The sequence below is a fragment of the Scyliorhinus canicula genome, chromosome 16, assembly GCF_902713615.1.
Source record: "Scyliorhinus canicula chromosome 16, sScyCan1.1, whole genome shotgun sequence".
Lineage (NCBI taxonomy): Eukaryota > Metazoa > Chordata > Chondrichthyes > Carcharhiniformes > Scyliorhinidae > Scyliorhinus > Scyliorhinus canicula.
The window spans coordinates 113,726,652-113,748,834 of record NC_052161.1 but is presented as its reverse complement, the minus strand read 5'-3'; the positions used below and the strand labels follow the sequence as shown (position 1 = coordinate 113,748,834).

Sequence of the window (22,183 nt, the reverse complement as noted above, 5' to 3'; positions counted from 1 at the left end):
CATTACCTCATTCCTTTTAAGCTGCAGGAAGTTCTCGCATGTTCACTAAACCACAAGCTTGACTGCATGTTAACATATCGGATGCTTTCCAAAAGTAACATCCAACTCTTCAACGATCTCCCATATATTTAAAAACACACCAAAGAAACCCCAAAATAATAACATCATCTACTGACATTCTTGCATGTTCCTGGGGAAGTTCCACAGTTGCTAGCCACACCAGCCAAGCCAAGCACCGCACCCAACCCCGCCACCTGCCGCAGTACCTCACGTGCAGACTTAGACAGTATCAGGGGGATATTTAACCACAGATGGCATCACAGCTGAGAGAAATCCTGCTCACCAACTTCATCACACACTTTGGGGGGGGGGGGGGTGACTGGATCGTGATTAGAATAATACCACAGCTAAAAAGGTCAAACACAAATTGTATAGGTCAGGCTTGATTTCCCTTGAGTATAGAAGATGGGGGAAGAGAATCTAATTGAAGTGTTTAGGGTGATTAAAGGCGTCAAAAGGATCAATACAGATAAATTATTTCCTTTGGTGGAGGAGTCCAGAACAAGGGGGCAGAACCTTAAAATTAAAGTCAAGCTATTTAGAAATGTCAGGAAGCATTCACACAAAGGTTACCCACAAGTAAAGGGTCAAGTAAAGAATGGGATGGGGATGGGGATGGGGATGGGGGGTCCAGTAAAAATAATTATTAGCCATGCTAACAATTATGCAGGAATATGAAAAAGATTTGTACTTATAGCTTAATCTCAAGGTACTTCTGAATAAATAGGGCAGGTAAATGGAATTAAAGTACAGGTCAGCTCGGGGGGGGGGGGGGGGGGTAGAGGGGCTGAATGGCCTTCTCCTAATCCGAGGGATGAGGGAACCTAGCTGCTTCCATCCCCCACAACCACCAGGAACGTTCACAGCGTTTAAATATTGGGGGGGGGGGGGGGAGGCTGGCCGCGGCGATGGTGTTGTTGGGGAAGCAAGTTCACAGCCGGCGCGAAAATAAATCAAACGCTCCTTTCCCGCAGCGACGGGGAGGGGTGAGGAGAAAAGGGGACCCACCTGGGGCCGGCTGCCCAGTCAGAGAGGTGGGGGTTGGAGGCGCAGGCTGACAGCCAGGAGTAGGCCCCGGCCTCGGTTGCCATGCTAGCCGCCTGGGCCGGTGGCTGGAACCTGCTCCTCTGACTGACTGACACACAACCTGCAAACGCTCTCCTCCCTCCCCCCAAACAAAAATAAACCCGAGCCGAAAAACAACAACCCTGCGACACAAACAAGCTGCACTTACAGTCTTCCCTGTCTGATTTCATGGTCAGTGTGTGTTGTGTTAAAGGTTCCCTCTGGTGCTGCTGCTTCTCTCAATCTCGCTCTCCTCCTCCCAGCTAAGGAGCTTGAACTTTACCTGTACTGCCAGGAATTTGAACCCCTAGCAGGTTTTGCTCTCTCTCTCTCTACTCCAGCATGATGTCATGGGAGGCACTGAAAAAAATGATGCTGAGAGATTTTTCCTTCTCTCTCTCTCTCTCTCTCTGTCTCTCTCAGCACTACTAACCCTTGGTCTAGTATTGCACACTCAGGCTGAACTGGCTGGCACCTCAGGGGGATTCCCCATCCCCCTAATTCAGAGCTCTGTTTTTAGTGCTGGTAATTGAATCCTGCAATCTGCCTCTTTGTCTCAGATTCCAGGCCACTCTTCACCCAGGTGATGTTGATTTTTTTTCACAAGGAGCTCTCTCTCTCTTACACGCACAAACCATTTAACAGGGTCTTCGTTCACAGGTAACTGCAGCCATTTACCCATTTTCAGGACAGTCTCTGCATTTTACATGGGTTTAACGCTGGGTGAAATTCAACTCAATAATTCTGCAGCAGGCTTATGGTCGCAGGTTTGGGTGGAACTGGCAAAGATAAACACTGGTAGATAGGCCAGCGACAAGTGTCCATGTATCTGAATTAAAACAAGGCTGATATAAACAAAGAAACAACTTGCATTTGTGTTGCACCTTTCACAATTCTTATCCCAGATTGTTTTAGAGCCAATAAAGCATTTTTGAAATTAAACCTCAGTTGAAATGTCAGAAACATGACGGTCAATTTGTGCACACCAAGGTCCCACAAATAGCTGGGGAACTAGATCATCTGATTTTTTAAGTGATGTTGGTTGAGGGATTTTGCGCAGCAAATGGTTAATATCCGAAATGCAGGGCAGCACGGTGGCGCAGTGGTTAGCATTGCTGTCCCACGGCGCCGAGGTCCCAGGTTCGATCCTGGCTCTGGGTCACTGTCCTTGTGGAGCTTGCACAGTCTCCCCGTGTCTGCGTGGGTTTCACCCCCACAACCCAAATATGTGCAGAGTAGGTCAATTGGCCACGCTAAATTGCCCCTTAATTGGAAAAAATGAATTGGGCACTCTAAATTTTTTTTAAAATCTGAAATGTAGTGTGTTCAACCGAGGTCTTCAAAAGGGAATTGGATAATTATCTTGGAATCATAGAATGGTTGCAGCACAGAATGAAGCCATTTGGCTCATCCTGTCTGTAAAGTCGCCAGAGTTCCAGATGACCATAGGCTGCTTTACCTTCTGAGGGCAAGAGCTGACTGGTGGTGATTTAACCTGACGATTACCACACCTCAGGCGAGGGGCAAGGTTGAGAAGATGGGCCTTCATACAGCCTCTCTAAAGGAGCAATTCAGCTCATGTCTTTTCCAGGTGGCCTTGTAATTTTCTAATATTCAGATAATAATTCAATTCCCTTAACAAAAGCCTCAATTGACCCTGCTTCCAGCACACACTCTGCAGATTCCATATCCTATCTAATCGCTGCGTGTAAATGTTTTCCCTCGTGTCGGCATTGCTTCCCTTGGCAACTACCTTAAATCGCTGTCCTCTGGTTCTTCCAACTGAAGCAATTTCTCCTCTGTTTAGACCCCCCATGATTTTTAATACCTTTATCCAATCTCCTCTTAAACACGGTGCCACAGTGGTTAGCACTGCTGCCTTGCGACGCTAAGGACCCGGGTTCCATCCCAACCCCGGGTCACTGTCCGTGTGGAGTTTGCACATTCTCCCCGTGCCTGTGTGGGTCTCACCCCCACAACCCAAATATGTACAGGGTTGGTGGATTGGCCTCGCTAAATTGCCCCTTAATTGGAAAAAAAAAGAATTGGGTACTTTAAATTTTTTTCAAAAACCTTCTCCTCCAAGAACAGGCCCAACTTCTCCATTCTTTCTCCTTAACTGAAAAGTTCCTGATTCCTGGAACCATCCTTGTGAATCATTTTTGCACTCTCATTAATGCCCTCACATCATCCGAGGTGTGGTGCCCAGAATTGGGCGCAATACTCCATTTGGGGCCGAAGAGAAAAGAATTGCAGGGCAACATACGAGGGAGTAGGACCAGGTGAGTTATTCTTGCAGAGGGACAGCACAGACATGGTGGGCCAAATGGCCATCTTCTGTGCTGTAACCATTCTATGGTTCTATAAATGTAAACCAGGACACTGGGAATAACTCCCTTTCTCTACTTTAAATAGTAGCACAAGATCTTTTATGTTCACTTGAGAGGGCAGGTGGGGCCTTGGTTTAAGGTCCCACCTGAAAGATGGCTGAGATTTAGTTTCCAACATGAAGTCAATTTCTCGCACTGAGAGCTGCTTGGCTGGAAGTCTGAGCATTCGCTGCTAGCAGCTTCCCTTTAATACAGTGCAATGATGCAATCAATTTGCAATGTTTCAAACACTTCCCAGTATTCAGGGAATTCCAACAGTGTGTCAAGCTGGCCAAGGAGTTAATTTGCGTGCAATAATGTGAGGACATGCAGAGTTTTCCTTTTGTATTTTCACGTTATGGAGTCTGGTCATTTCAAAATTTTCCCATAAAATTTAAGAGCGCAAGATGTAGGAGCAGAAGTAGGCTAATAGGCCCATCGAGTCTGCTGTGCCATTCGATAAGGTCATGACTGATCTGATAATGATAATCCTTAACTCCTCTTCCCCACCTTATCCCCGTAACACTCGATTCCCTTACTGGTTAAAAATCTGTTTATCTCAGTCTTCAACGTACTTAATGACCCAGCCTCTACAGCTCTCTGCGGTAAAGAATTCCACAGTTCACTTCCCTCTGGGAGAAGAAATTCTTCTTCATCTCTGTCCCCATATTCTGAGATTATGCCCTCTGGTCCTAGACCCTCCCACAAGGGGAAACACTCTCTCGACATATATCCTGTCATGTTCCCTGAGAATCCTATATGTCTCAATAAGGTCGCCTCTCATTCCTCTAAATTACAATGAGTGCAGGCCCAACCTACTCAACCTCTCCTCAGAGGAAAATCCCTCCATACCCGGGATCAACCGAGTGAACATTCTCTGGACTGCCTCCAATGCCACTAGATGTTTCCTTAGATTAGAGAACCAAAACTGTTCACAGTTTTCTAAGTATAATCTAACGGAGTGCCTTGTATAGTTTTAGCAAGAGTTCCTTATACTCCATTCCCTTTGAAATAAAGGCCAACATTCCAGTTGCCTTTCCTCGTCATGCTCAAAGATTGCTCAATTTGTTTTTGAACATGAAATCAGTTCAGTACCACTGCCAAATGATTATTTATCATGTCATGCCATTGACTGCCCAGTGTCGCCACAGGCTGTATTCCACAGGGCTCAAGTGAAGGGTCAAGTATCAATGCCAAATATTAGGCAATGGCTAAGACATCAAAGCTTCTGTTTCTCGGGCAGCACGGTGGCCAAGTGGTTAGCATAACCGCCTCACGGCGCTGAGGTCCCAGGTTCGATCACGGCTCTGGGTCACTGTCCGTGTGGAGTTTGCACATTCTCCCCGTGTTTGCGTGGGTTTCGCCCCCACAACCCAAAAATGTGCAGAGTAGGTGGATTGGCCACACTAAATTGCCCCTTAATTGGAAAAAATAATTGGGTAATCTAAATTTATAAAAAAAAAAAAAAAAAAGCTTCTGTTTCTCTGGGACTTCTGCTAAAGCCGCAACAGGAAATCAAGGAGCTGTCAGGGAAACTGGGTTCTAATTTCACCTGAACTAATAAGATGATTATCATATTTATCTAGCGCCTCAGGACCCGCGCAGATCACTTCACAATTAAGGAATTACCTTTGAAATGCAGTCACTGTCCTTCTACAAACACAGTAGACATTTTAAATATAGCAGTTAGCAATGTGATTATTGACCAGTGCAGCTGTTGGTTCAGAGATGAATGCCGGCCAGGATACTACCTGAGGGCGGGGGGTCTGCTCTTCTACCAATGATGCCAGGATTCTTTAGAGATGAGGCCTTAATTTTAAGGATAACACCTCTGACAATGCAGCACCCCTTCAGCACAACACTGAAGTGTTAATGTAAATCATGTGCTGCAGGGTTCAAAATCACAACCTGCTTACTCATAAAACCGTGCTGCCAACTGAACCTGGATTATCCTTACTTTGGCAATGCTGTCATTCGTTTTGCAAGGTAGCAAACGTAACCCTCTTGTTCAAGAAAGGAGGGAGAGAGAAAAACGATCTACCCAAAAGGGAACAAAGTCCCCGAGTTAGCATGTTTAACCGTGTGTTTCCCAGCACTCGCAGTGCCGAGAAACACATGACTATTCAACGCGACTTGCACTGAATAAGGAGCCTGAATGGGGAATGCGCGGCTGAGGCCACACATAGCTCTGTTTTTTATAATGGAGGGCTCCGGTCCCTGATATAGCAAGAGGTCAGGATGCCATTTTAAAATGGCACCCCAATCTCTGAGGCCCCCAAAAGAATCCCCAACCCCCCCCCCCCCCCCACAGCCTGAATGCAATATAGGAGGGTCCCCTGTTTCTCCCCAACCCCTCTACCAACACCCATGCCGGGCAACCCTGGTCCGATTACACGTGTGTAAAAATGGCAGCTTCGCCAAAAAGTGATCCCGCTCAGCATGCGCGGGATTCACCTCACAACGTCTCGTGAGATTGTGTTGAATCTTGGTACATCCCGGAGTGGCATCTCTCAGCTTTCAACGGCCACGCTGCGCCTCAGTGATGTACCATCAATTGGACGCGAGACACGGTGAAGATCCAAACTGTGGCTTTAATCAGCTAGTTGTTAGCCCGGTGGTCGACTACAGAGAAAGGCGGACCGCCGGGAAACCTGGGTACTTATACCCCGCCTTGGAGGCGGGGTCTACTTACCTCTTGACCAATTCGTGAGCAGTCACATGACTAGTCCCAGCCAATCAGATGAGAGGCACATGACCAGCCAGAGCCAATGGGGAACCAATGCTCTGCACCAATGGCAGTGCTCCCACTCATATCACCACATTCAGCGAGCTGCTTTTCCGGCACAGCGTGGCCGTAGGATCGGGCCCTAAGGATATATACACCTGTTTGCCTGACATCAATAGTAGAGAAAATACAAGAATTTATTATTAGGGACATGACTGAGCAGTGACAAACCAGGGGGGTGTGGGCAGATATTGGGTGGAGTGGCGAAGGGGAGGAAAGAGCTGAATACCTGGGGGAGTGCGGGCATCGAACATCAGGCGGATAGAAGTCAGACATCTAGGGGGGGGAAATCGGACAACGGGAGGCATGGACATTGGGGGGCTAAGGGATTCGGAGATGGAGGGTGAGGGAGTCAGGCATGGGGGGACGAGGGATTTAAGCATGGGGGGTCAGGGAGTTGGGAATGGGGTGTGGGGGAGTTGGGAATGGGGGGTGGGGGAGTTGGGAATGGGGGGTGGGGGAGTTGGGAATGGGGGGTGGGGGAGTTGGGAATGGGGGGTGGGGGAGTTGGGAATGGGGGTGGGGGAGTTGGGAATGGGGGGTGGGGGACTCAGGTATGGGGGCTGGGGGAGTCGGACACAGGGGGTGTGGGAGTCAGGCAAGGAAGGGGTGGGGGAGTCGGGCAAGGAAGGGGTGGGGTACTCGGGCATGGGGTGAGGGAGTCGGGCAAAGGGGATGCGGAAGTCGGATACTGGGGGGTGGAAAGTTGCACATGGGGGTGGAGAGTCAGACATGGTTGGGGAGAGTTGAACATTGGGGGGCAGGGTGAGTCGGAGAGAGGGTGGTGGGGGACGTCGGTGGGTGGAGTCAGGTTGGGGGGGTGACGGTAGATGGGTCAGGGGCAAGGATCTGTGAGAGGGGGGAGAGTTGAGTGGGAGTGGTTGGGTGTCATTCGGGTTTGGGGGGGGGGTCAGGTTAGTGGGGGTCCGGTCAAGTCGGGGAGGGGTCAGCCTGATGCTGCAGGAATATCATGAGAGGGGGGTTAGGGAATACCGTTGGGAATGAGGTGCTTAGTTGTGGAGATATATATGGGTTTCTCCTGTGGGGTGGGGGTGTCCTGTGCAGAACTTGGTCTTTATTAGTTACTCTTGAAGTTAGAAGTGCTTTTATTTCTTCTAACACTTTCAGAGTAACTACTGGTGTAAAACTAGCAGAACCAATTGGAGTTAGTGATTTAAACCGCATTGTCGGATGGTTCCCAGCACAGTGCAATTGTTCGGGGGAGTTAGCACTTCTGTAAAATTGCTGAGTAAGCCCCTTCCTGGGAACTTCCTGGCGGGAATCCAGAGCGCATCTTTAGGATACCCCCAAATCTAATGTTGGGGAGCCAAGAGATTACAAATATAGAGAAATGTTAAGTTTCACATTGGTAAAACAGAAAAAATATTTTTTAGAAGGTGAGAGATTGGAAAATCTTGGTATTCAGAGGGATATGGGGCTAGGGCAGGAATGTATAGCTGGGGTAAGAGATCAGCAATGTATCCATGCATGAATTGTTGAAATTTAACAAACAGTTACAACAAGCAATTAGAAAAGCAAATGGTAGGGAGTCACGTTGGCGTAGTGGTTAGCATTGCTGCCTCACGACCCCGAGGGTAAATTGCCCCTTAATTGCAAAAAAATAATTGGGTACTCTAAATTAATTTTTTAAAAAAGAAAAGCAAATGGTCGTCAGTCTTCTTTAAAAAAAACTGGAGGATAAGAATGAATAAGTCTTCTTGTAATTGTATAGGGTGAGGCCACACCAGGAGCATCACTAACAGGTTTAACAGCCTTAGCTAAGGACATGTGAGGGTAGCATGGTGGCGCAGTGGTTAGCCCTGCTGCATCACGGCACCGAGGATCCGGGTTCAATCCCATCCCCAGGTCACTGTCCGTGTGGAGTTTGCACATTCTCCCCATGTCTGTGTGGCTCTGACCCCCACAACCCAAAGATGTGCAGGCCACGCTAAAATTACCCCTTAATTGGAAATGTTTTTTAAAAAGACACATGAGCCCTAGAGGTAATGCTTTAAAAATTCACTGAGGTTCGGTGAGGTTAGAGGATTGTCTGATGAGGAGAGATTGAGTGGACTAGCTTTATATTTCCAAGAGTTTAGAAGAATGAGAGGCGATCTCATTGAAACACATTAAATATTTAAGTGGTTGGACAGAGTAGATGCTGGAATATGTTGCCCCTGACCGCGGAGACGAAATCTGCAGGTTAAAGTCTCAGAATAAAGTGGTTAGCACTGCTGCCTCATGGCGCTGAGGACCCGGGTTCGATCCCAGCCCTGGGTCACCGTCCGTGTGGAGTTTGCACATTCTCCCCATGTCTGCGTGGGTCACATGTCCATAACCTAAAAAGATGTGCAGGTTAGGTGAATTGGCCACGCTAAATTCCCCTTAATTGGAAAAAAAAATCAGATACTCAAAAAGAAATTTTTTAAGTCTCAGAATAAGGGATCAGCTATTTAGGACCGAGAAGAGGTTCTTCACTCAAATTAGAGCTATTCGCCTTTGGAATTCTCTATTCCAGAGTGCTGCGGATCTTCATTGATTGGATATCTTCAAACCAGAGGTCGACAAGCTATTTGGATACAAAGGGAATCGAAGGATATGGGGATGATGCATGAAAGTGTAGCTGAGGTAATAATGAGGCATGATCTTCATGGTGGAGCAGGCTTGAGTGGCCTATTCCTGCTCCTATTTCTTACATCATTCATATTCTCGGGCAGGATGGTTTGCAAGATGAGCAAAAGGAAATCACACCTGTGGAGTAAAGGGCAGAGCATTCTTCTGAAATTGAGCTGAAGCACATTTGTTAGGGCTGTATGGACAGACTTTTTTTTTTTCTTTTTTTTTATAAATTTAGATTACCCAATTATTTTTTCCAATTAAGGGGCAATTTAGCGTGGCCAATCCACCTACTCTGCACATTTTTTGGGTTGTGGGGGCGAAACCCACGCAGACACGGGGTGAATGTGCAAACTCCACACAGATATGGACAGACTTTACTCTGCACCTCATCATTCTGTACCTGCCCTGGGACTCTTTAATGGCAGAGTGTAGAGAGAGCACTACTCTGCATTTAACCTAGGCTGCACTTGAGCTGTAAATGTTTGATGGGGCAGTGTAGAAAATGCTTTTCTCTCCGTATGAGATTGTGGACTGCTTGCTGCTGGCATTAGGGGCCCAATTTTTAAATAGCCCCGGAGGAGAGACTAGAGAGGGACAGGCCTGCAAATTTCCAACCACAGCTTGTGTGCTGGCATGTTCCTGCCTCTGGGTCATTTAAAAATATTCTACTATAGCGAGTGACAGCAACTGTTATAACCCGCACGAGACCTACGGGGTTGGAGCAATCAGTCCTCCGTGAGTCTCGCCCTATACGAGCTCCCCCGCTAAGGGGGCGGTGAGCCTGAGGACAGTAGTGATTGAGTTCAGTATAAAGTTGGCCAGGCTAGGGCAGCATGGTGGCGTAGTGGTTAGCACTGCGGCCTCACGGCGCCGAGGTCCCAGGTTCGATCCCGGCTCTGGGTCACTGCCCGCGTGGAGTTTGCACATTCTCCCCGTGTTTGCGTGGGCTTCACCCCCACAACCCAAAGATGTGCAGGGTAGGTAGATTGGTCACGCTAAATTGCCCCTTAATTGGAAAAAATGAATGGGGTACTCTAAATTTATTTTTAAAAAAGAAAAAAAAAGTTGGCCAGGCATGGAACCGACAGGGCAGACAGACCCAGCTGGGATCTGATGTATATTGTAAATATATTTGCTTTGCAAAAAAACAAGTTTTCTTTTGACCATCTCCGTTCAGGCTCGTTTGTGGCCTACTAAAGCGGCCTGCCAATAATACCCTGAAATCGGCCTATCAAGGTCACCATGAAGACTTCCAGTCTGCAATCTGAGGCCAATCCTGGCAGTGCCCCCTCAGCAGTAGACTGCAGGCACCACTCCATTTATAATTTTCAGAGACCCCCCCCCCCCCACCTGACCACGATTGCAAGATGGCCACAGCTGCAGCGTTCCCTGTGGAAAGGGTTAACCCTAATGGCCCGGCAGCGTTGGCCCCTTTTTAAGCTTTTAAAAAGTCTTCAGAGGATGCCTCCATTTTCAGGTACCTTCCCCCCTCTCCTACCTACATCGGTAGCTTCCATCTTTGATGATGGGGCTGCTGAGCTGTCATTACTAGATGGCCTCCTATTGGGCCTGCAGCCACAGTGAACGTGTACCCTGGTCATGAGTCGGCCTGCTCGGGTCCCGGAGGTGCACCCGATGTCAGGGTCCCAACCCCAGTGCAACGATTCAGCCCAGGAAGTCTTGAAATGGAAAGCATAATTTCTGAAAGTGGAAAACAGGACCCGCAGTGTAAGCATCGATATCTCTGCAGGTACCAGCACCCTGCAGGTCTGCAGCATGAGGGAGAAACACAGTCCCACAACAGAGTTTTGAGTTCGTGAGATTCCTGGAGGAAGCAGGTTACAGGGAGGAGGCAGTGGCAGCAGGTATTACAGTTCCAGGAGGAAGCTGCACAGTTTAAGTTATTTGATACGTCTTGCTGTCATGGTGTGGAGCAACACTTAGCGTGAGCCAAACAGAAGCCAAAGCCACAACAGGAGAGAGGGAGATAACCCTTTAAATACTGGCTTGACTTTACAGAGTTTATTTTTATTATTTCAAAATGCAGCTCCTTGGAAAGAGAGAGAAACAGGGCTGACGTTTTGTGTGTAAATGACCTTACGGCAGAACCTTCTGTAAAAGGGTCATTTAAAAAAAAATTAAATTTAGAATAGTCAATTATTTTTCTTTTTCCAATTAAGGGGCAATTCAGCATGGCTAATCCACCTAACCAGCACATCTTTGGGTGGTGGGGGTGAAACCCACGCTGACACGGGGAGAATGTGCAAACTCCACATGGACTGTGACCCAGGGCCGGGATTTGAACCCGGGTCCTCAGCGCCGCAGTCCCAGTGCTAACCACTGCGCCACATGCCGCCCTTAAATGGGTCATTTAGACTGAAACAAATCTTTCTCTCCACAGATGCTGCAGGACCTGCTGTGTTTATCCAGCATTTTCTGTTTTTATTTCTGGTTTAATGGGATCTTGGGCTGCTGTTAGGCTGGGAAGAGCTTCCATGATTCCGGCCGGAGATCTGAACACGATGACTGTGTTGGAAATCTGAATGATAAACATAACTCACTGAATCATGCAAATCTACAAAAAACTGTCTCATCCTAATGTCCTGAAGGTAATACATTACAGGATTGTGATTTTGTTCCCGTCATGGATTTATATCACTGTGACCTCCGGTGTAACGAGGAGGAGGATAATTGCCAATTCTGGATGCGCTACTCCAAACATGCTATATCACAGGATTCAGATTACTGGTGTTTCTTTTTGCCAAAGGAAAATGCCCTTTTGCAATAATCACAAGACGGACATGTCAGTTATAAAGACAGAGTGGAAAGGTCGAGACTGTTTTCACCGGAGAAGAGAAGTTTGAAAGATCTGATAGGGGGAACACCACCACCTGGAGGTTCCCCTCCACGCCACCCATCATCCTGACTTGGGAGGACATCGTTGTTCCTTCACTATCACTAGGTCAAAATCCTGGAACTCCCTCCCTAACAGCAATGTGGGTGTACCTACGCTGCATGGACTGCAGCGGTTCAAGAAGGCAGCTCATCACCACCTTCCCAATGGAAAACAGGGATGGACAATAAATGTTGGTCTGGCCAGCAAAACCCACCTCTCAAGATTGAATTTTTAAAAATGTACTCAAAATCATGATGGGTCTGAACAGAGTAGATAGGGAGAAACATTTCCCGCTCAAGAAAGGACACAGATTTAAAGTAATTTGTGATACGAGGAAAAGCCTTTCCAAGTAGCTAGTGGTCAAGGTTTGGATTGCACAGCCCGAGTGTGGTGGAGGCAGGTTCAACTGAGGCATTCAAAAGGGAATTAGACTGTTAATTTAAAAATGAAGGATGTAGAGGATTACAGGGAGAAGGGAGGAGAATTGTTAATTGGGAGGGCTGGTGCAGACACGATGGGCTGAATGGCCTCCTCCCGTGCTGTGAAGATTCTGTGAAAATCCTTTGTTGGCTGAGCGATGAATTAGAAAGATGTTTGTCTCTTCCTGCATTTTGAGTCCAGTGTTCCTCATCTGGATTGTGTACAGAAAGATATGTGGCATGTTCAAATCCCTCCATGGCCCCGCCCCCTCCTATATCTATAACATCCTCCAGCCCTACAGCCCCTCAGATACCTGAATTCCTCTTATTCTGGTCACTTGAGCATCCCTCTCCTTTGCCGTACCGCTGATGACAGTTCCGATTGCTTTCTACAAAGAAAAACTCAAAGCTCCTTCAACAGCACCTTCTAAAACCCACATCCTCTACCGCCAAGAGGGACAAAGGCAACAGACACATGGGCAACACCACCACCTGCAAGTTCCCCTCTGTGTCACTCACCACCGTGGCTTGGAAATATATCGCCATTCCTTTACTGTCGCTGGATCAAAATCCTGGAACTCCCTCCCTAACAGCCCTGTGGGTGTACCTACATCCTGTGGACTGCAGCGGTTCAAGGCAGCAGCTCACCACCACCTTCTCAGGGGTCATTAAGGGTAGGCATTAAACATTAAAGGTAAGGCTGGCCTAGCCAGCGATGCCCACATCCCAGGAGCACATTTTTAAAAAATCCCTCCTTAAACCCCTCTACATCTCCCTCTTCTTTAAGATGCTGTTTAAAACTTACTTCTTTGGGCAGCGCGGTGGCGCAGTGGGTTAGCCCTGCTGCCTCACTGCGCCGAGGTCCCAGGTTCAATCCCAGCTCTGGATCACTGTCCATGTGGAGTTTGCACATTCTCCCCGTGTTTGCGTGGGTTTCACCCCCATTACCCAAAGATGTGCAGGCTAGGTGGATCGGCCACGCTAAATTTTCACAGGAGGCGCCTGATTTAGTTTGACCCCCAAAGTATCCACTCAACACTCAGCGTCCAGGCTGATAGAAAATCAATGGCCATCTAAGCAATACTAAAGGCAGTCTGTTTATTCCCTTGCCGATGGAGCTCTACCACAGCCAGAGCCATCATCTCTCAGAAGAGAGAAAGGCACAAAAATCAGAGGAACTGAAAATAAGGCTGCTGCAAGACTCGCACTTAATGAAGTCGCAGAACGTTTAGATGAATGGAGACCCGTGATGGAGGCAGTCTCCTCCTCCCTTGTAATGTGCTTGGGGCAAAGTATGAGTATCTCTTTAAATATTTCAAACAGCTTGGAACTGGTTTGTTTGATCTGAACAGTTATGCACGAGGCTTACACAATTCCCTTAGTGAGGCACAAAAGGACAGAGAAAAAAATACAAACACTGAAAACTTGGGTCCTGACTATGCTGGGCAGACAATGGGGTGGGGGGAGGAAATACAGAAAGAAAAGAACTGCATTCATAAAGTACTATGTCTAGTCTCAGGAATGTCTCAAAGCACTTCACATGTATAAATAAATAAATAATCTTCTTATTGTCACAAGTAGGCTTACATTAACACTGCAATGAAGTTACTGTGAAAAGCCCTAATAAACTACTTTGAATTGAGTAACAACCATTGGGGTAGGTTTTTACCTCGTGCAATTAGTGTAAAAAAGGTGAATTCAATGGAAATGAAAATTTGGAGATCCAAAATGGGTTCCCGACTCACTGTACAGCAGGATCATTAAGATCCAAAATGTTAACTCTTGTTTCTCTCTCCACAGATGCTGCCAGGCCTGCTGAGTTTATCCAATGTTTTCTGCTTTTATTCCCGACTCACTTACCCCTTTTACGCAATCGTACAAAGTGAAGATTTATCCCACTGGGCAGGGAAACACCTCTGGCAACCGTTCTACACGCAATAGCATGGATACATAGGTACATAGAATGTACAGTGTAGAAGGAGGCCATTTGGCCCATCGAGTCTGCACCGACCCACTTTGCCCTCACTTCCACCCCATCCCCATAACCCAATAACCCCCCTAACCTTTTTGGACACTAAGGGCAATTTAGCATGGCCAATCCACCCAACCCGCACATCTTTGGACTGTGGAAGGAAACCGGAGCACCCGGAGGAAACCCACACAGACACGGGGAGAACGTGCAGACTCCGCACAGTGACCCATCAGGGAATCGAACCTGGAACCCTGGCGCTGTGGAGGCACAGTGCTAGCCATGTGTACTACCCTGCTGCCCTGTGCTGCCCACAAGTGAAGGGACAAATGGCCAACTAATCTGTTTTTGACTGAGGGAGCAAATGCTGATCAATGACCTGCCGAGAAATGACCTGTCCTTTGGTACCATTTACCCGAGGCAGTGTACGGGCTTCACTAAACTATGTTGCACCTGGCCAGAGAACAGTTGTTGCTGCCACTGGATTCTGCAAGAGGAAATAATGGGTTCCTGGCACAGAAACCTCTAAATGTTTTCCCAATAGAAGAAAAGTCCCCGGTTGTTTGGGGTGCAAGAGAACTTGTGATTTTTTGAGATTCTGAGGGAACAAAACTGACATTCTTGTGGACAGGATAAAGAGTTGAAGAGAGACCAATTGTACGTTGAAAACCATTAAAGAAAATTAAATTGCCGTCTGTCATTCCTTGTCTAGTGCAATGAATTTCAGCCTCTGGTGACATTACATTTGTCTTCCTAATGAAGTTAGTGAAGTGCTGGCTCAAACATAGGGCCAAGAGCCAGTTTTGCCTACAAGCTCTGATAGAGTACTTTGCCCAAGTGCTACATGTCTGGGAAGCTCCATAATCACAGACAATTCCCTGACTCGAACAGTTGCATTCCCGCAGGCTTCTGGAATGCTCTTCTCTTATTTTGATCAGCTTGTTGATGATGCAACAACAGGACACCAGTGCAGCCAGCCAATGAATGAAGGTCCCAGCCAGCCACTCTGGTTACAATTACACAGGGCAGGAGTCCAGCTCGCTCAGCCCCAGGCTGTTAACCAGGGTAGCACTGGTCCAGGCAAGGGCACAAGCTAAAGAGTGAAATGTTGTGGGATGCTGAAAATCGGGAATGGGAAATGGCGGAAAACACGAAGCAGGTCATACAGCGTTCATGCAGAGAGGAACAGGGAGTGTTCCCGATCAATGACCAGTCAAGACAACTGGAAGGACAGTTGGTGACTGTAAGGATTCTTCCTATTTGTTCCCTTATGTACATTCTCCTGGGATTGTCCTGTCGCCGGGCGAACGCGGCCGGAGAATCCCGCCTAAAGACTCTATTTCCTTTTACTTATGAATTTTACCCATTTCCATCACTTTATGTTAGTCTGTTTTGTGTGTGTGTGTGTGTGTATATAGAGGGCGGGACAGGTTAAAGTGAGAAATTAGGAATTAGTTAATAGTTAACCAGTTGTATTTGCTGCATATTGTTCTTGATATAAATAAACAGTAATTGTGTTTACATTTACAAACCTGGTGACTGTAATTATTGGGCAGCCGAGAGCCAAAGACTTTGGGGGAGTTACGGTTAATTCACTTGTGTTGTGATTCCGGGTCAAGTTGGGGCTGGAACTGACTGCGCACTAGAACCAGAGTGTCGTAGCAGTGACCCACATGTGAGTGAGTGAGTGTGTGTGCATGTGAGTGTGTGTGGGGCTGATGGGTGAGGAACAGGCAGCGATGCAGCCCATTGATATTCACCAAATAAAGAATGGATACTTCAGCAAAATATTAATTAGGGCACCAGTGCAAAGGTGGGATTGAGGGCAGGGAAGGAGAGTGTGCACGATGTGGTGGAATATAAATTAACTTGATCTTGTATTAATAAAACAATAGGGAGTTGCAAATATGCAGAGGAGTTTACTATTGTTCCTGCGTTAGAACACTCTGTCACTGTTAAAGCAAAAACATACGTTCCTGACCCATCTCCTCTTTGTCCGACACAGTTGATTGATTGCAATGCCTGGCTGAGTCACCAACATCCTCCAAGGAGATCCTACTGGTTACTCAAAAATAGAGGTCACCAGCAGCAAAGCCACATGGGTTCTCCCTGCCAGTGGTCGCCAGGTTGGCTTCCACATCGTCAGATTGTTTGGGATTCCTATCCAGACCATCTCTCTTCCTAACCTGATGTGTCGGACCATTGAAACTGTAATCTTGTCTCTGAGTCAGAGGTGATGAGTTTTGCCCGTCTCTCGGGGGTTACATAGAAACAATGGGCGCGATTTAACGGAAATGAAACGGAGTCGCATGTTGGGCGCATTCAGCCGGATGTTTCCCAGCTCTGGCAGTGCTGAGAACAACCCTGCTATTAAACAGGACTCTGCTTCAGTTCTGGGCCTCTGCGAGGAACGTCCTGCCGAGGCCATACTTAGTCTCATTTCCTGAACTAATGCGTTTCGATCTCTAGACCCCTCACCGTGGCCTCCGGACCCCCCTCCCCCAATAAGGGGAATCATCCAGCCCCCCCCCCCCCCCCCCCCCGCATTCCACCTCATAAGGGCAAGGCATCCCTGGGCCGATCCATGGGCATGGGCCTGATGCCAGCTTGGCACATTGGGGCTGCCAACCTGGCTATGCCACCTGGGCACCCTGGCACTGCCAGTGTAGCACTGTCAGGGTGCTCAGATGGTACTGTCACATCGTCTGGGTAGCGTCGGGGGTGCCACCCTTTCCACAACCCGACCACCCAGAAGCCCCTGATCACCTGGGAAGGGCCCTGATCGCCTGAAAGACCTCTCCCCCAGCACCCCACGTGCCAGTACGCCTGGTCCACATTTGTGGAACTCTGGTGCTAATGGGCACCCGCTTGGGGTCTCCGAGGCAAGGCCAGGAAGACATGGGCACTGGGTAGATCTGGAGTAGACATTTTTTTTTTCAAATCGCTTATGAAGTGAAAAAAATGAAAATTGCTTATTGTCACAAGTAGGCTTCAAATGAAGTTACTTTGAAAAGCTGGCGCCTGTTCGGGGAGGCTAGTATGGGAATTGAACCGTGCCGCCGGCCTGCCTTGGTCTGCTTTCAAAGCCAGCAATTTAGCCCTGTGCTAAACAGAATGAGGCTATTCAGCTTCATCAAGTAGGCTTCAATGACGTTACTGTGAAAAGCACCTATTCAAGTGAGATTAACTGCCACTTGAATATGCAAATCTGGGTCCCGACCTCAATGGATGGGATACAGCGCATGGCGCCTCACAAGATCTTGTTTGATCTTCCGAGGTATGACAAGGCCTATAAATCTCGTAAGAGGCCTCTCGCTAGATTTACTGGTCTCATCACGTCCTGAGTAGGGTGCAGCGCGGCCGATATATCGCGCGCCCATAGAAAATAGAAGCAAGAGTAGGCTATTTGGCCCTTCGAACCCTCTCCGCCATTCATTATGGTTGATCATCCAACTCAGTAACCTGTTCCCGCTTTCCCCCCCCCCCACCCCCATATCCTTTGATCCCTTTAGCCACAAGAGCTACATCTAACTCCTACTTGAAAGCATACAACATTTTGGCCTCAACTGCTTTCTGTGGTTGAGAATTCCACAGGCTCACCACTCTCTGGGTGAAGAAATTTCCCCTCATCTCAATCCTAAATCCTGTATCCTTAGACTGTGACCCCTGTACCCCTCCCATCGGGAACATACTTATTGCACCTATCCTCTCTAATCCTGTTAGAATTTTATAGGTTTTTACGAGATCCCGCCACCCCCCCCCCATTAATTTTAATATTGTGTAAAATGGGTGTTATCGAATCAGCAGCTAGTTTTACATCACTCCTGATATTTATCACTGATTACCGTGAGTGACTGGAGAGGTGATCGAGGAGCACCACGGGAATGTTCACTACCAGTTGGGAGTGGCTGGTCTTGGTAACCTGGTGTTCTGTGGAATAAAGTTACACTCACCGCCCCCTCCCCCCAGACCCCACTCCAACATAAAAGACCACCACCCCCAGACTCCACCCCAACATAAAAGAAACACTGGGGATATAATAGTGTAAAATGAATAATAGTGGACGCCCAATTTACAACTATGGTGATGTTTATTTCCATCGAAGTGCTGCATTGCCAAGCTCCATTCTTCTGATTTAATGTTAAATATGGGGATCGTGGGCCTATATTCTGCTAATAATTAAAGATCCCACCTTACTATTTAATGGAATTCTCCTGGTGTCCTGGCCAACATTCCTCCCTCAAACAGTCTTGCCAAATAGCTGATTAAACTGGTTTCTCATCTCCTCGCTACTTCTGTGAAATGGATTTTCACAAAGTAACTGCTAATTCACCTGCACACAACAGTCAAAATGCCCTTTAAAGTATTTTATTTTATGCAAAGTATTTTTTAATATACATTTAGAGTACCCCATTCATTTTTTCCAATTAAGGGGCAATTTAACATGGCCAATCCACCTACCCCGCACATCTTTGGATTGTGGGGGTGATACCCACGCAAACACGGGGAGAATGTGCAAACTCCACACGGACAGTGACCCAGAGCCGGGATCGAACCTGAGACCTCGGCGTCGTGAGACTGCAGTGCTACCACTGCGCCACCGTGCTGCCCCTTATGCAAAGTATTATGATAGGCCTTCCTGAGGGATACAATAAGGTCATGAATGTCCTTCGGCATGTGCAGTTTGTCTGCTGTTTTTTAATCCTACTGAGGCAGGTTAGAGGCTTGAGGAACTTAATGATTGCAGAAAAGAAGCACTCAGATTACAATGGCTGTGTGTGGGAGATTCAGGAGGAGCTGCAAAGTTATTTTTGAAAGTATTTTTATTCAATTTTTAACATTTTTAACATAAAACAAAACACGAAGAATAAGAGAGGAACCTCCCCACTCTACAAACCATTACATATGACTCAATAATATCCCCCCCTCCACTTAGCAGCTGACGGTGACCAACTCTTTAAACTGAAGAATAAACAGACTCCATCTTTTAAGGAACCCTCAATCGCCCCCCTCAAGGTGAACCTAACTTTCTCAAGATACAGAATCTCAATCAGGTCCCCAACCACACTGAGGTACAGGACGGGGAAGCCAACCCCCATCCCAAAAGGACCCGGCTGCGAACAATCAGCCAGGCGAAGGCTAAAACATCCACCCCTGCCTCCATCTGCAGCTCCGACACCCCAAATATGGACCCCAAGGAACAGGGCTCCAAGTCCAAGTTCAAGATCGCCGACATGGTGCTGAAGAAAGAACCTCAAAATTTCTCCAACTTCGGACAGGACCAGAACAAATGTACATGGTTAGCCGGGCCCCTCGCACACAGCTCGCAAGTGTCCTCCACCCCCTCAATCAACCGGCTCATCCTCGACCTCGTCAGGTGCACCCTGTGCACCGCCTTTAATTGTATTAACCCTCGTCTAGCACACAAAGTTGAGGCATTCACCCTCCGCAATACCTCACACCACAACCCCTCCTCCAGCGTCACCCCCTGCCTCGCACACAAAGTTGAGGCATTCAGGAGGAGCTGAAAAGTTGATGCTGATAGTGCTGCTGACCAAGCGGGGATCAGTGTGTCAGGAGTCAGTGTGAAAGTACCTTCAAACACAAAGGGGGCCTCAGGTACGAAACTAAAACGTCAAAATTGAATAGCAGAACAGGGTCGAGGGGGGCCGGGCTGTCTACTCCAGTCCCTATGTCCCCAAGACCTGGAATCTCTGGAGGCTTTGACAGCTTTGCTACGAACACACCCGTGCAGAAGCAGCATGCCAGTTCCCTGCAGATCATTAACAGCATGCTTTGCTGTGAGGTAGGAGTGGCCTGTTAAGGAACATCTTTTGCATGCGAGGTAATCTGTGACAACATAATGTGGGCGTGAGATAATGGCACATCTATTTTACATAACCCGCAGGAGGACTGATTATACTATTGTGAGTCATCGTTTTGTGGGTGGTCTGGGCGTCACCTGGTTTTCTTGCAATTGTGATGCTTACTACACCTTTGTCTGCTGGCTCACATTCAAAGGAAACCATTTGCAGCCAAACGTTTCCAAGATGGGAAGGTAAAAGGTAAAGTTCTTAATTATTAAAATGTACCAGGTCCATTCCAGCTGATCCCTGCACTCAATGGAAAACTCATTAAAATCATTCTTTCCCAGGAGAACAACTTGATGGAACTCCTCCCCCCCCCCCCCCCCAACAATCTTTCCTTTCTGTCACCAAAACCAAAGATTACCGTCAGCTACCCACTGCTTCTTGATTTATCCTGATTTTTCAATTCCTTCAACCTTGGCAGGGCCCCGGGCCGACAGACTTTAGGTGTTGCCATGGGAATCTCAACTGGCCCCTTTAAAAGTGGAATAGTTTGGGGGTCGAGCGGCGGTGTCAAGCTCAAGATTTGCAGCAGGAACGTGAGAGAGGGGTCCTTTTTCCTGTGATTCCAATTGGTTCATTAATGTCCGGCTGGGTAGGAAATCTGCCACCTTTGCCCGGTCTGGCATACCTGTGAGCTATGTGGTTCCTCTCTATCGACCCTTCCACTTCCTTTAATCATCTTAAAACAACCCAATGAAACCACTACTTAATCTTTTATATCCAATAAGCACAAGTGTGGTCAATGCAGCAAGATTGTTCTGCCTAGAGTTTGTGCCCATCTTGAAAACTGCTTGAAAACAGATTAGCCGCGAGATAGAACAGAGCGAGCAGGATAAACGCCGACATCAATCAGATTGAGAAGCCTTGGCTAGGGGCAACAATGGGGCTGTGACTGCAGGGGTGGGTAGGGGGATAGGGAGGAGGAGGGGTGCGGGGATCAAGGGAGGAGGAGTGCAGGAAAATATGGTCACAAACCTGATTTCTGCTCAAGTCCCTTTTTGAGTTGAAATGTCTCTCGGAGATGCTGCTACAGATGACGTGGGGTTTCGGAGCAAGGTTTTATGCTACGCACGTGTACATTTGGATTAGTCAGGCAGAAAAAATGAATGAAAAGCTTTACTCAAAAAATGATCTCCAGAGACCAAGTATTCCAAATGAAATTCTCGCCAATAAAACTAAATTACAGCCTCGCTCCAGCAATAGCCAGGCAGGCAGCTATCAGCTCGAATCTCATTGAGGGAGGCGAAGTTCAAGTCAAGTCGATCTGAATTTATGACCCGCAATCTAAAACAGACACGGCGAGCGGCCCAAAATCTTCTTCTTTCTCTCCCATTTTCTCCTTTTCCACAAGGTACAAACAGATAAAGGAAGCCTTTCAGCTCATCTGACCCACGATTGCACAGAAACCTATGATTGCCCCATGACATTCAATGGCATTACCAGTGGCTGAATCCCTCACTAGCAACATGCTGGGTGTTACCATTGATCAGAAACTGAACTGGACTAACCATATAAATACTGTGATGTGGAGATGCCGGCGGTGGACTGGGGTGGGTACAGTAAGTAGTCTTAACAACACCAGGTTAAAGTCCAACAGGTGTGCTTTGAATCACTAACTTTCGGAGCACAGCTCCTTCCTCAGGTGAATGAAGACGTGGGTTCCAGAAACATATATAGAGACAATATTTAAAGTATCGTCTTGCATCTTTGACTTTGTCTATATATATATGTTTCTGGAACCCACCTCTTCATTCACCTGAGGAAGGAGCAGGGCTCCGAAAGCTGGTGATTCAAAACAAACCTGTTGGACTTTAACCTAATGTTGTAAGACTGCTTACCTTATAAATACTGTGGCTACAAGAGCAGGTCAGAGACGAGGATTCCTGCAGCAAGTAAATCACCTCCTGACTCCCAAAGTCTGTCCACAGTGCACAAGTGCAATGGAATACTCTCCAATTGCCTGGATGAGTGCAGCTCCAACAACATTCAAGAAGCTCAACACCATCCAGGACAAAGCCACCTGCTTGACTGGCATTCCTTCCACAAACAGTCAATTCCCTCCACCACTGACAAACAGTAGCAACAGTGGGTACCATCTACAAGATACACTGCAGGAACTCACCAAGGCTCC

General features: G+C 47.5%; 1 protein-coding gene across 8 annotated transcripts in view; it reads right to left on the bottom strand.

Annotated features, from left to right (window-relative positions):
• The window catches only part of LOC119979626 (kazrin-like), a 312,322-nt gene that overhangs the window by 217,792 nt on the left and 72,347 nt on the right, over positions 1-22,183 (bottom strand). For 2 of the 8 annotated variants that reach the window (XM_038822128.1, XM_038822130.1), the window contains exon 1: positions 1,295-1,471. The exons of 1 other annotated variant lie outside the window; for it this stretch is intronic. In XM_038822128.1, the coding sequence (XP_038678056.1) occupies positions 1,295-1,316 (22 nt within the window). In that variant the 5' untranslated portion in view covers positions 1,317-1,471. Of the gene's footprint in view, positions 1-176; positions 200-1,068; positions 1,094-1,294; positions 1,473-22,183 lie in introns of those variants that run through there. 5 more of the 8 variants (XM_038822131.1, XM_038822132.1, XM_038822125.1 and 2 more) reach the window with 4 other exon arrangements.